The 14,600-nt window shown below is 33.5% G+C and overlaps 1 protein-coding gene across 1 annotated transcript; it reads right to left on the bottom strand.

Annotated features, from left to right (window-relative positions):
- Positions 1–4,529: 4,529 nt before the first annotated feature.
- Positions 4,530–13,280, bottom strand: LOC131162575 (metal transporter Nramp7.2-like). Its single transcript, XM_058119190.1, has 14 exons — positions 13,179–13,280; positions 11,121–11,270; positions 10,795–10,873; positions 10,629–10,669; positions 10,380–10,458; positions 10,198–10,302; positions 9,921–10,030; positions 7,662–7,843; positions 6,989–7,058; positions 5,821–5,994; positions 5,624–5,728; positions 5,382–5,513; positions 5,173–5,268; positions 4,530–4,808 (listed from the first exon to the last, which is right to left on the bottom strand). The coding sequence occupies exons 1-14, from the start codon at positions 13,278–13,280 to the stop codon at positions 4,530–4,532; spliced, it is 1,704 nt and encodes a 567-aa protein (XP_057975173.1).
- Between the last annotated feature and the right edge of the window lie 1,320 nt (positions 13,281–14,600).

Here is a 14,600-nt window from a genome sequence, read left to right as displayed (position 1 = left end):
GCTCTCTAATTTCTTGATTTTCAATTCTTTTTCTTTTTCAGCAAGATTTTTAGACTCTAATTCATTCATCATAGCTTCATACTTATTCTCTAGTTTCTTGATTTTTTTAATCTTTATCATTTTCAGCAAGCTTAATTGATTCTAGCTCTTTTATCACCCCTTCATTCTTGTTTTTCAATGATGTGTATTGTTTAGTTACTTTAACTCATATCTTATGTACTTTGAATAAATCATTTTGTAACTCTTCATAAGATGGCATACACTCATCATTGGATTCATCACTACAAGAATTATTTAAGGATTTGGATGAAGAGCTTTCCTCATCGTCTCAAGCCATGAAGCAAGTATAAGCAACCTCTTGGTCACTTGATTCACATTCCGAACTACTTGTACTATCCCAAGTAGTGGCTTTCATTGCCTTTTTCTTTTTGGAATTCTTCTTAAGTAGTGGACATTTCGATTTTATATGTCCAGCTTTGTTGCAATTATAACATGTAGGAATTTTATTTTTTGATTTCTTCTTGCTCATTTCTTCTTCTTCTTCTTCTTCTGATTCAGATTTTAATTTTCGTGTATTTCTTCTTTTGGATTAATTTATTCTTCCTTCTTAGCATCTTTGCAAGTTTCTTAGATATGAAGGCTAGTTCATCTTCATCCATCTCTTCTTCACTACTAGAGTTTTCTTTTGAAGCTTTGAAGGCTATAGATTCTTGGGCTTTAGTTTTTCCATTCCTTTCATTTATTGACATTTTATATGTGATGAGAGAACCTATAAGTTCATCTGAGGTCTTATTTTTCGAATTTCTTCCTTTGGTTATTGTAGTGACTTTAGATTCCCATATAGGTGGAAGCCCTCTAAGAATTTTTCAAATCATCTCATAGGTTGTGTATGTCTTTCAGTTATTAGAGATTGATTCATCCATTTTCATCTTAAAGGCTTCGTACTCACTGGTGAGCATATCAATTCAATTGTCCTTTATATTAATAGTACCTTCATAGGTAACTTCTAATTTATCCCAAATCTCTTTGACTGATTTGCAAGCCATGACCCTATTGAATTCATTCATGTTTAGAGCACAATATAAATCATTCATTACACTAGAACTAACTTGCAGCATATTGAGGTCTAGATCAGTCATATCCGTTTTCTCCTTAGGAACTTGTTTTCCATCTACTAGTTTGAGGGGAATTAGGTCACCATCCATGACAACCTCCCAAGCTTTCCAATTCATAGTTTGAAGATATATTATCATCCTTTGTTTCCAAAATATATAATTTAAACCACAAAAGATGGGTGGCCTAGTTGAGGATTGGCCTTCTTCAAAGGGAGCTACGCCTATGTGTGTCATTAAGATCTTTATATAACTACTTGTTAGGATTTGTTATAACCCCGCTCTGATACCAACTGAAAACTAAAGTATAGTCCCAGGAGGGGGGTGAATTGGTTTTAAAATTTTCTTTTAACTCTTTTTAATCAACTCTTGTCTTCTTGTTAATTTATCAAATACACAATAAATACTTAAAAACAATATCCAATCCACAACCAAAGTAACCAACACAAGTACATAAGAGATCAATTTTTCAATCAAGCACAATATTCAAACTAAGATTTAAGTTTTAGCTTTTGTTTGTTTGCAGCCTTGTATATATGAAGATTTGATTCAAGCGCTGTGGTTAATGAATTTTCTTTCAAAATGAAGTGCAATATAAACTCCGATACTCTTTCCAAAAGCTTCTACATCAAATAAACTTTCAGTTGAAGAGTCTTTGGGTGTTTCACTAATCAACGTACTTCCTTACGGTTTTCGCAAAGTATGGATCAACCAACATACTCTCTTTCGGTTTCCGCAATCCCAAAAGTAAATTAAGCTTAATTTTATTTAATATCTAATCCACGTAGTGTATATGATTAGAAAATTTAGAACATCCACGCAGTTAATATATGCTGAAAGTAAAGAGAGTGATGCAAAGAGAGAGACACCGGAATTTTACGAGATTTGGCTTATCCTCAGCCTACGTCCTCACCTTTGGCAAATCACTAAAGGATTCAATAAAACTAGTTCCTTTTCCGAGCGGAACAACACCGTTTACACACTCCTTTAGTAGGCTAGAGCCCGCCTCTCCAAGCGATATCCCCTCACTCGGTCACTCCTTCAAAAGGCTAGAGTCCGCCTCTGTGAGTGGTATCCCCTCACTTAGCCAATGATCCAAACACCTCGAATCGTCTAAGAACTACAAAAAATATGAAGTAAACACTGAGTACAATAACACTCCCAAAACAAAGTAGATTAGTACAAATTCAGCACTAGGTACTTCAACAATTTATATATCAATAAGAAATAGAATTGAAACTCAAGGGCAGAGATCACCAAAGGTTCTTTTGTGATTGAGAAAACTCAATATGAGAACCGTAGGTTGATGTTTTAGTAGCAATTCAAAAGAATTTCCCCCAGCAAGAGTATGAGCAATAGAAAACTTTGAGAGTGATTGAGAATTTGAATGCAAGTTTGCTGTGTAATTGTTTGGTTATTAAATTCCAGGATTAAGATAGTATTTATAGAACTTTTAGGATTAGTTTCCTTATTCCCCAAGTTACTTGGAGTGTCCACCAAGTTTTTATAACGTTCATATTTGAAAAACTGATTTTTAGAATTTTTCCCGTTGAGGTTTAAAAATTCAAATTCCTGTAGAGTCAAACGGCTGGACAGGCAACTGCGTAGTGTTTTTTATAGGGTCAGTCAGTTAGAAAGGCAGCTGACACCTTTCTGTTTGTTCAGAATTTAACCCAAATAAATGTTAGTCGGTTGGCTGGACATAGTTCAAAAATGGTCAGTCGGCTGGGTGTGTCAGTTGGCTGACTAATCTCAATGCAAATTATCAGTCTGTTGGGCAATTATTCATTCTGATGTTTTCCTGTCAGTCGACTGAGTAAACCCAGCATAATCTGTTCAGTCAGTTGACCAGTCATTTTTCTAGTTTTTCATTTTTAGTTTTTCAAAATTAGTTTTGCTCTCTTTCTTTGATCTTTCATAAAACATTTTTCGAATTGTTAAAATAGATCTCTAAGTCCATAAATATCCCCTAAAGAGCTTCAACGATATTTCAAAAGATATTTAAATATTAAAGCACTTACATAAAGACTTCTAAGTCATTTGTCATTCTTAAACACTTAAGTCTTCATGCTTTGGTATGCTACTTGTCTTTAATATCCATGCTCTCATGATCTTCAAACTTTATTCTTTGAATCCATGTCATTTAAGTTTCATATGATCATCCTTCTTTGAAGTATAAGCTTGTATTTTCATATTTGATCCTTGTCAGTCCTGAAATATCATGACTTAACTAAATATGTTAAGTTTCACTTGTTTTTTAGCATCAAAATAGGATGTTAGGTCTTGTAAGGCCAACAGGAACCATCAGGCGTATTCGATTATTACAGTGCATTGGCAAGCCTTGTAGCTTTTTCTCATCATTGCAATAATTTATTGAATTATTCATTCATGTTGAAGCTGGTACAAACATGATTTAGATTCTAAATGGATAAATTTCAACAAGCATTATGCACTCAAAAGGGAGGTTTAATTTTTTCTCCCTTTATATCACCTTCCTTGTTATATAAAATCCTTCACAGTTGGGGAGTAGTCAGAAGTCACAAATGAGGGGCAGATTGTTGAAAATTTCACTTATAAGTTTATCCCATATTAGAAAAACTAAGTACATAATGGGTGTTTATATACATGATTAACCAAAAACTCAATAGACTTAAACTTTTGGGTCAAGTTGGTGCCCTATGTATATCAAGTCCACCAATGGATTGCCCAAGTCCTAATAGGTTTGTAATAAATCAATTACTCTATTGATATAGTAAGCCATTATGTTGCTTCTCATTGAAAGTACAATGCTCGACTGAATTTTTTCCCTTTGGTGGTTGGTAATCCTGATCATGTTTTCATTGCTAAGTATAGTACTTGCAAAGATTTCCATAGTGAGGCTGTTAGCAATGGTGATATATGTAAAGGGTCAAGAGGTACGCTTGTGACTCTAGTCTCCACAGCCATCCACTCCCATGCTTGTGGTGCTTCCAGTTCCATCATTGGCAGTGATGGAACTTACTCAATTAGAATATTAAAAAAAAAAAAAGAATAAGGGATCTTGATGTGAGAAAGAGATAGAGAGAGAGTGAATCTTCTTTCAACCAATATTTTATGCTTTTCTAATTTTTCTTTCCAATTTCAACTATTTATTTAGTGTAATTAATTGTACATCAATTACTTTATTATATTTGAACCTGAACATCTGTATAAGTTGTAGGTGTAGAGAGCATCATTACATCTAGAAAGGAGTTTTGCAAGATTAAGTTTATTCTTCTCGATATCTTTTTCATAGAAGTTAATATATGGCTGTGTAGGAAACCTGATTGCACAACATTAAGAGAAACTATAAACTACTATGGAGCATAATTTTCTTCTTCATGCCACTTCAAAAAGCTCCTATTTTGGCAATCGGATCTTGATTGGAAACACCTCCTTTTAGGGTACATTCTCCAACTCGAACTCCCTATCGAAACTCATACCCATGCGAGTTTGGTTAGTTGGATCGATGAATGTCTCAACAGTGTCTTTTCGAAAGGTCAAGTAGATCACTACAAGTACATAAATGGCCATAAGGGGAAACACCACGATCCCCACAAATATATTCCCAACTTTGGGGAGATTGTTGTGAAATAGCCACCTAACGAATCCAGTACTTAGGTAATATACATTGATGCCGATGATTCCTAGCCCTAGTATCCATGATATCACGATAACCTGAAAAAGTCACTATTAGTCATTGTTTTACTCGTAACATTATTATTTGGGATAACTGTGACGGAAAAAGGCTTACATGCGAGAGGAGTAATGTGCCCTTTCCATTAAAATTGTGTCGCATAACCAATTTGACTCTTCATAAGCAAACGTGATACAATTTTAATGGAGGGGACATGATATCCCGTGGCAGCTTTTTCCTTTTTTTTTTCCATTTTTGACAAAATTTGAGAATATATGATGATTAGTCCTAATGACCTGGCAACCTATCATTGGATGCCACATAGTCCCATGGGCCACAAATCCCTCGAAAATTGGCACTGTGGCATAGGTAGCAGCTGAAATATGAAGGTTAATGGAGACTTACATAGATTGAGTTCTTGTGAGGTCCCATCTTGGTGCTACTGCTGCTAAATTTAAGGAGTGGGATTAGGGAAAAGGGAAGCTCAAATGACAATAACATCTGCAATTAAAACCCATTGAAACAACATGTTGATCTTTGTTTGAATTATAGTAATTATCATTATTATTTAGGTGCAATCCGTCATGAAATCATGCAAATGGATATATACAAACCGAAGCGATGATAATGAGCCGGCCCGCCCCTTGAGAACCACCGATGATGGAGACGATGAGGCTTGGCGTAATGGCAACGCACCTAGTGATCAAGTTCCTCAGCCATTTCCTCATCTTGAGGTCCAAGAAACCCTAACATAATTACACCACTCATTTGTTTAATTTGCAGTAAATAAACAGAACAAGCCCAACCCCTTAATTAGATACCTTTGCCAAACAGGGAATTAAAGAAATCTAAAAACCTGCATGATGTATTGTCCAGCATAAGTTCCTGTAATGGCAGAACTTTGGCCTGAGGCAAGAAGAGCAATTGCATAAACGGTAGAGCTCGATCGTCCCACCACATTCTGCAACATTAATTGATTTTGAAAAATTTTAAGCCGCGTTGAATAATTTCTGCTAAAAATTTGAATGCACGTAAATCGTATAAGAATTGGACCTTGACTAGGAAAGAAGCAGAGTCGAGGGTGAGGTCATTGCACCGGTTGGAGTTTTCGCTGGATAGGTTGGCGGCGTAGCAGATGGTGCCTGATACTACGATCACCGCCACGTTGATTAATAATGCTATTAGCAAAGCCAACCCACTCTCTACCAAGAAGTATCTACAAGCATCCTGCAGTAATTGAATCTCATGGTTGATCAGTACTGCGCTTTGAGTATGCATCACTTTATCCATATGTATTATGTGGTTTAATTTTTTTTCCATATAACCAACAGGCAGTTTGCACTGTCTTGCATTGTTATACATCATGAACCACTTGTTCTATTCAACATATTTGAGTAATGTGAAGAATTTGGAAAAGTTTGGAGATGAGGCTTGAATAATGTCGACAAAACATTTTTGCTGTGGTTCCTAGCATGAATTTTAGAATTTGGATTTAGATTTAGATAGATTGAAAAAAAAATAATCATACAAAACAATGTTAAGTTTTGTCCAAATCTCCCAAATTGGAATCCAAAAACTTCATAATACATCTTCTTAAACACTATCTTCGATTAATTATGGGCACCCTCCTTGATTGCTAGTGATAGAGTTGTTCCTAATCCCTCGTTCAAACTTTTTTTGGTATATCTCTCAAAGATCATTTGTCTCTCATTAAAAAGGACAAAAGTTAGAATTAGAGAAGAAAAAAAGTATGAGTATTTGGTATGTATTGATGTGAGTTGTGATGAATATGACTATGCTACTATTTGGTCATGGAGATGGATCCAAAAAGGGTTTTGTGTTTCGAATTAAGACTTGCATGATACATGTATCATGGTCACCATACTAAAACGGTGTGCACGATTTTGTCTATGTACTTTTTTCTTAATTATAAGTGAAGATGTTTCAATAACTGCTCTATTTTCCTTTTATCCCTCTATTCATTTTCAGATGTCCCAATGTAGTGACCAAAATAGTGTGAATTGCACAAGTGAGCAAATACAAATAACAATGCAACAATGTAAGTTGCGAGTAGATTAAGTATAAAATTTTAAACTACATACTAAAATGAAATGGGCCAAAGCCACATATTATTTTTAAATATATGTGCAAGTAAGTGCATGCATGCATTACTTAATTTTGAAGAGGGGGTAATGGGTGTCTAACTAGTTGAATTTCGTACATTGATGCCTCGAACAGAGTCGGGAGTCTTCCTAGACAGTACAAGGGCAGAGTGGAGGAAGAGATTGTGCCTGTTGATAACAAAGAAATTTGAAAGGATTTAATATTATATTTGAAATTGCATAACTTTAAATAATTTTAGATAATAGTGTGCAAAAATTTTATCAATTACTAAATTTTATTGCACATGCATTTGGTAATTGAAATGGTGAAATAGCATGAAATGAATTATAATATATCAATTAGGGTTTGTTTAGTTGTGAAAAATACCCTCAAATTTTCATTTTCAGATTTCCAAACTCTTACAAAAATGTCACCCTTTTTTTTTCACTTCCAAGATTTATATAAGAAACATTGAAAATCATAAAATGATGTTCACTGAATTTTTTATACAAACTTTGGAAATTTAAAAAAAAAAAAAACATTTTTTAGAATTATGTGAAAAATGGAAATGGAAAATACAATATTTTTCCACAAGTGGACATGGCTTTAGTTTTTCTTTTTCTCATATTTTCTATTCAAAATTTCAGTCTTATCGCATTTTGTCTGACAATCCAAACTGATTAAATGGTATTTTTTTAAAAATTCTAATGAAAGATAATGGATGAGTTAATTTTCGAGGGTTAAATATTAATTGTAAAAAGGGTTTGTGAAGGGATAAAGAGTGAAGGTACGGCATGATGAGGGCACCCAAAAGGGCGATGGCGTCGCCGGTGGCGCTGTGGCCGGTGAGCTTGGGGATGAACATTCCCTGAACCACGTCCGACGCTGGAGGCTTCACACGACTCATTTCTCCGAAGAAACATCCCGCCATTACGAACACCAGCATTGCTATTAACATTTCCAATTTCCTCACCTGATGAACATATATATATATATATATCATCCAATTTAATTAATTACCACAATACATTCATAAACAAATAAATAAATAACAAGTAAATAACTCAATATATTGAAGTATAAAATGGAAGGTAAATTAAATTCAACAGCATGCATGGTTGCCTTTATGCATGATTCAAAGAATAAAACGAGGACTTAGAAAGCGTTAGGAAAAGAGAAGGGAAAAATTCAAATGAATTCGATCATTTTTCCCTTTTTTTATCAAGGAAAGTATTGAAGAAAAGAAAAAGAAAATACATAGTAAATGAATGCTTTTTTGCACTTCATTAATATTTATTTTTTAAAAAATTTTAATTATTTTAAAATAAACCTTTATTTTTTATAGTATTTAATATGGAAAGAAAATAAAATAAATTTATTTCATATTTTTCATTCTATTCCTTTTATCGCTTTTGAGAGTTTGGATTTTAGACTTTTGATTTGGATTTATATAAATTTAGACAAAATGTAATTTAAAATTAAACTGAACTAATTTCTTTCAAATGTATATAAATCTAAATCCATTCTTTCAAATAATACCTAAACATTTTCTTCTAAAAAAGTATTGATCAACAATAGACACATATTGTTATATTAATCGATTGCTCACTTTTCAATAACTAAACTAAATAAATTCGAAATCTTTATGTTGAAGGTATCAAAGTTTTATACATGACAATGGATTTGACTAAAAGGGTTATACAATGGGATTTAGCAAACTATCTTAGTTCAAGTCCATTGGATCTTTGATGATGATGATGATATATATATATTTATATATATATATATATATATATATATATATATATATATATCAAATATAACATTGACTTTACCTTACTTAAATATATAGATATATATAAATTTTACTATGTACTAATGTGAGGAAACCATCAAATCTTACATCTTCAATATTATATATATATATATATATATATATATATATATATGCCATGTGTCATGACACATATGCAATGACCATTTAGTCATGGCATACATGGTGTGGTGCACAATCAACATGACATGGACGGCTTGACATTAGATATATATATTTCTTATCATGCATCATCTTGATTTTAATCAAATATAATATGCGACTTGCAATTCCTTGACTTTTCTTTATTATAACAATTCATTTTACATATGAATCAAATATAACATGCAACTTGTAATTCCTTGACTTTTCTTTATTCATGTTATAATGCTGGTGTATGTATTTTTGTGTATGGGCCTGCCCAATTGGGTTTCGCTATATAATATGAGATAATCCATCTCCCATCTTACACTCCTTTTCACTCTTTTCAAAATTTGAACATTATGCTTTCAATATTATAGATGTTTATAAGTTTCATTATGATACAATCTTGGGAAACTAAGAAACATATTTACTTGTAGAAAATACAATAGTACGAGGGAGTGGTGAGTCACAAATTTAATAGTTTGGCAATGTAGGCTAGATATAGTGCACTAATGAGGAAGAGTGAATTAGGTACTGAAAGTTGTGATAGATGAAATAGGAGTAGACCTAAAATAATTTGAAATGATTGAATATGCGTTTAATAATTCTCAAATTATCAAATAAAAATTATAAACCAAAAATAATTTAAAAAAAAATAAGAAAAGAAAGTATGTTCTACGATTTTAGAGGTTAAGTATTTGAATGATCAAAGTTTGAATCTTAGAGACTTAGGGATTATGACTTTCCATTTTAGATAATACTTTCGTATTTAAGTGGAGAAAGATCGTGATAGGTTAGTAACACTTTTATTTGAATTGAGAATGATATATGTAGAGATCCGTTGCTCTGAAAATTAGTCAAATTAATATTTAAAGAGTCTAAAACATCATTAAATTTTTTTTATAAAAGAAATATTATTATAAAACGCAAAATTAAAAATAGGAAAAAGGGAGAAGAATCGTAATTAGGACGAAAACATGCAAATACGCAACAAAAGAGCATAATAGAGAGTCGCTGGACACGTGTCCCAAAGAGAGAGAAAGAAGAGGCATGGATAAATCAGATATGGGTAAATAGGAAATTACGAACATACCCCGAATCTCTGGAGGCCGAGGAGGAGGAGGGTGCTGCAGCCGGTGAGGAGAACTCCAGCCCACACCGGAATATGGAACAGTATGTTCAATGCGAAAGCCGTGCCTATCACTGCACCGCCCATTTTTTATTTTTCAATTTCAATTCAAATTTAATTATATATATAACCATCACACATCATCATCATTATTATTATTATTATTTTAAAAAGAGAAATTAAGAAGTTAGAAGAAAAAAAAAAAAAGTGATAAATATAATTATGAATTTAATCCATCCACCTTCAGGAATATCAGCAGCTATGACTGCAATTTCCGCCAGCAACCACAGGCAATACTTCACTGATTTTGGATACTCCGATTTGCATAACTCCGACAGGTGCTTCCCTGCATTTATATTTATAATTTTTTTAGTTTTTAAATTAAAAATATTTTATTAATGGTCTGATCAGTTCAAAACTCACCAGTGCATACCCCGAGATTTGCAGCAAGAGATTGGATTATTAGAGCAAAGATCAATCCTATTAGCACCACCCACAGTAGCTGATATATACACGCACGCATAAGAAAAATTTATATATATACACACATACACACGCATAAGAAAAATTACATGCTAAACCCATTAATTGTTTTTTATTTTATTGATTTAGTTTTCTTCTCACCCAAATACTCCATTTTTTTATTATATTTACATTCAAAAATAAATAAACCTCATATCTGTGATTAGCTCCAGCTTGCAGATCGGTTTCCACTGTAAACAATCAAATGGTACGATGAAATTAAGAGCTGAGAGAGAGAGAGAGAGAGAGAGAGAGAGAGAGAGAGAGAGAGAGAGAGAGAGAGAGAGAGAGAGAGAGAGAGATTGCAAACACATACAGTTGCCGGGGTCGAGATAAGCCATGGAGACGAGAAAGCCAGGTCCAACATATGATAAGAACTTTCTCCATCCGGGTTTCTGTTTTCATCCATCAACATATATGTTATGCTACAATTCAAATCATTTTAGGAATAAATTAATTAGCGGATTAAGGATGTCCTGGATTTAAATTAATTGATATTGTTTTATGATTAATAATAGATCATAACTATATATATATATATATATATATATATATATATACACACACACACACACACACGCACGCATAAATAGGGGAATGATAACAAATTAATAACAAATAAATTGATTATAGCTAATTAACCTGGTGTTTTATATGTTGATCGCGGCTGTGATGATGAGTTCCGGTACCTGTAATGACGGTGGAGAGAGGGTTGCCTCCGTCCTTGTCGACGGCAGCTATGCGGTTGCTGCCTCCTCCCCACGGTGGCAGATTAAGCAAATTAAGCTCATTCTGATCATGATGATCATCATCATCATCATATACTTGCTGCTGCTGCTGCCAGCTTCCCATCTCTCTCTCTCTTTCTCTCTCAAGATGAGGAAGCATGTACAGTAGTGAGTACCGCTGCAGGTTGGATCTTCATTTTCTATTTATAGAGAGTAGCGGCGTGAGCGAGCCAGGCGGCTCTTCACAATATGGGGCCTTAGGCGAATGATTTAATCGATGACCCTTAATATTTTGCTTAGAATTAAAAAAAAATTTATAAAGAGCTCCCTTTTGAGATGACCCTAATTCTTTTTTTTTTTTTCTTTATTCGTTTTTCATATCCGGATTCATATTTTCTCGTTGACATGATTAAATTTCAAAATTAATACTATAAATTGACAAATTAGGTAAACAAATGAAAATAAATTTAATAAATCTATAGAAATAGTAGATTGAAACAATATAACCTGATTATTATTTTTATTGCAAATCGATTGGCGAGCAAGACTTTAGAGATATCAGATTCTTGTTGGATACAATGCTTTAACCTCAAAGCTTCCAAAATCTAAGAAAAAATAGAAAAAAAAAAAATTCAGAGTGAAAATAATAGAAAAATAATATACAAACATTGAAATCAAAATTAGAGTTAATGAAAATTACAGAGAATCGGGGGCCCGAAGATGATGAACACAATAGTTTGAGTAAAAATCATAGAAAGACCAAGAGATGAGAGTGAGAGAGTGTGAGAGATGAAAAAAAAAATTTAGAGAGACTAAGAGGGAGAGATGGGAGTAATAGATAATTTGAAATATAATAAAGGTGTTAGTTGGGAAGTATAAGACTTGAAAAAAAAAGAATTAAATTTTATTTATTTTATATTTTAAAATATAATTTAATTTATTTGTTAGTTGGGAAGTCAATTATGGGAATAGAGCATAATAAATAATATTAATATTATTTAATTAAAAAAAAATTTGGGACTCAAAAATTATATTATTATATTAAGAAAAAATTAAGGAGCCCCAAAAATTTGGGGGCCCTAGGCGGGTGCCTCAATTGCCTAAAGGCAGAGCCGCCCCTGGAGCGAGCCCACCTAGGTGGCTTCCTTTGCATCGCAATCCTTACTAGCCACCCACATGTCATTTTCTTCCAACTTTCTTTATTTTTCCTATACATTTAAAGAGGAGATATTAATTTTATCTTATTCTTCAGTTTTGAATGACACTTAACTTTACATTCATGAGGACCAACAGTAATTATAGCGTATTGGGAAAATGATTTTTTTTATTTATGAAAATCTCAAATTTATTGATAACTCTCATTTATGACGGAATAATACTGTGGTTACAAACATATTACATGGGATTTACTACTAAACTATCAAAACTATCTCAAGCATCAAAACCAATACAAGCCTATCAAAACTTGTACCATAATCCACCTAAAACAATCTAAAAATGTCAATATGTAATCAAAACAAACTAACACAAACATATACAAATTACTTGCAAACTGATGGCACTTGCATGCAAACAAAAGCGAGAGGAAAACAGAGGAGAACCAAATAATGACAATTAAAGACGAATGTTTGGAATACTCATCTTATCTATACGAATAAGACCTCTCATTTTACTCAGCAGCACACCACCTACAAAATATCTTCTCGTGTTACTTCTCTTACCTTGACAAGTCAAGTAATCTGTCACCTGATTACCTTCTCTAAATTGGTGTTTTATAGAGAACTGAAGACCTTGTAACTTCTCCTCTAACAATTCCCAAAAGTCTCATTAGTACCAAGAGGAGCAAGTCCATATGTGAGTCATCCCACCACCAATTTCGAGTCGCTTTCAATACAAATATTCTGATATCACAACTCTTTACAAACCCAAACACCACTAGTAAGAGCCTACAACTCCGCTCCATTATTAGTACCTGACTCAAATTTTTCAGAGAAAGTAGTCTTAATATTACCCGATGAGTCGCAGATGATATCACCACCACCACAAGAACCTGAATTTCCTCTATAAGAGTCATCTATATTTACCTTCAACCAACCTACATAAGGCTTTTCTCAGACTACTTTTCGAGGAGTACAACCTTTGATGTTATCATTTTCACTTAGAACTCTTCCAATAAATTCTTATCTATAAAAGGCAAAGAACCCTTCACGTCTTCTGCAATTTTTGCAAGCCAAAACCTCATAGATATCAAAACTCCATTCCTCGACTCAAACTTATCTTCTATGCGGGCTTTACAATCTGAGCCATAGTCTCCAAAAAATTATAGCAGGTAATAAATCAATGATCTTACCTTTTTGGGTTGATTTTTTGGCACTTATGAACCATCTACAAATTTTCGCCCTCCATGGTTCATCATCAAAATTTAGAATTCCCAAGATAGACACTACTCTCTTCCATACCATACTTACGATGGATCTCGTACTCAGAACATGATTGAGAGACTCCTTTTTTTTTTTGATCCACACAACAATTACAACATGAGACCATAACAACTTTCAGTTTCCGCACTCGCTCATCTACAAGAAGACATTGGAACATGGCTTTCCACATGCACATCGATACTTTCTTAGGGAGTAGTTTATGCCAAACCCACTCTATTCATGGGTACTGCTCCCCATTAATTTTTATCACCTTCTAAGCCGAGGCGGTTGAAAATTTTCCATTTATGGAATGCTTTGCTACATGGACGAAAACAAAATCTCATCTGTTTTGGGGACCCCTACCAATTCTTTTAGCATATCAGTATCCCAATTCTCAGACTCCCAACAGTCTTGAATCTTAAACTCAAGATGCTAGACCGTATAAGAACACTTAGCAAAGGGACCACTACTCAACCACTTATCAAACCAAAACGAAGATTTTCCTTATTTAACCTTCACATAAACATTCTTATGAACCTCTAGGAAGACCGTTAAGATTGTCTTCCAAAACTGAGAGCTCGCAGGAGTATAATTGGTTGAAGTCATGTGACCTGAATTAACGTATTTAGCCTTAAAAAATGGGTCCAAAGATTATCTAACATCATCAGTCTCCAAGAAAACTTCATGTAAAAAGATCTTTGAACGTCATTAAGGTCTCTTATGCCAACACCCCCTTCATCTAAGGGTTTACAAACTTTTGACCAAGCACACCATTTCAGTTTCGCCCTACCATTACTTTCCCCCCAAAGAAAAGAAGAGAGAATGGAATTAATATTTCTAATCACTACCAAAGGAACTGAGAGAATAGCTAGCGTATGTGTCTTCATGCATGACAAAACATGCCGAATAAAGATGAGATGACCTCCCTGAGACAGCAACCTAATCTTTTAACTCATCACCTTATTTCGAATTTT

The sequence above is a fragment of the Malania oleifera genome, chromosome 8, assembly GCF_029873635.1.
Source record: "Malania oleifera isolate guangnan ecotype guangnan chromosome 8, ASM2987363v1, whole genome shotgun sequence".
NCBI classification, from domain to species: Eukaryota; Viridiplantae; Streptophyta; class Magnoliopsida; order Santalales; family Ximeniaceae; genus Malania; species Malania oleifera.
The sequence above is the reverse complement of the archived record's forward strand: the minus strand, read 5'-3'. Positions and strand labels throughout refer to the sequence as shown.

Excerpts from the sequence above, each read along its gene's own strand:
- LOC131162575 (XM_058119190.1), bottom strand. The coding sequence starts at position 13,280 with ATGACTCTTATAGAGGAAATTCAGGTTCTTGTGGTGGTGGTGATATCA. Across the intron at positions 10,031-10,197 it reads AGCTGCTGATATTCCTGAAG|TGATAGGCACGGCTTTCGCA; the intron begins GTGGATGGATTA and ends TGGGCGGTGCAG. Across the intron at positions 5,729-5,820 it reads CTGCTTCTTTCCTAGTCAAG|AATGTGGTGGGACGATCGAG; the intron begins GTCCAATTCTTA and ends TTAATGTTGCAG.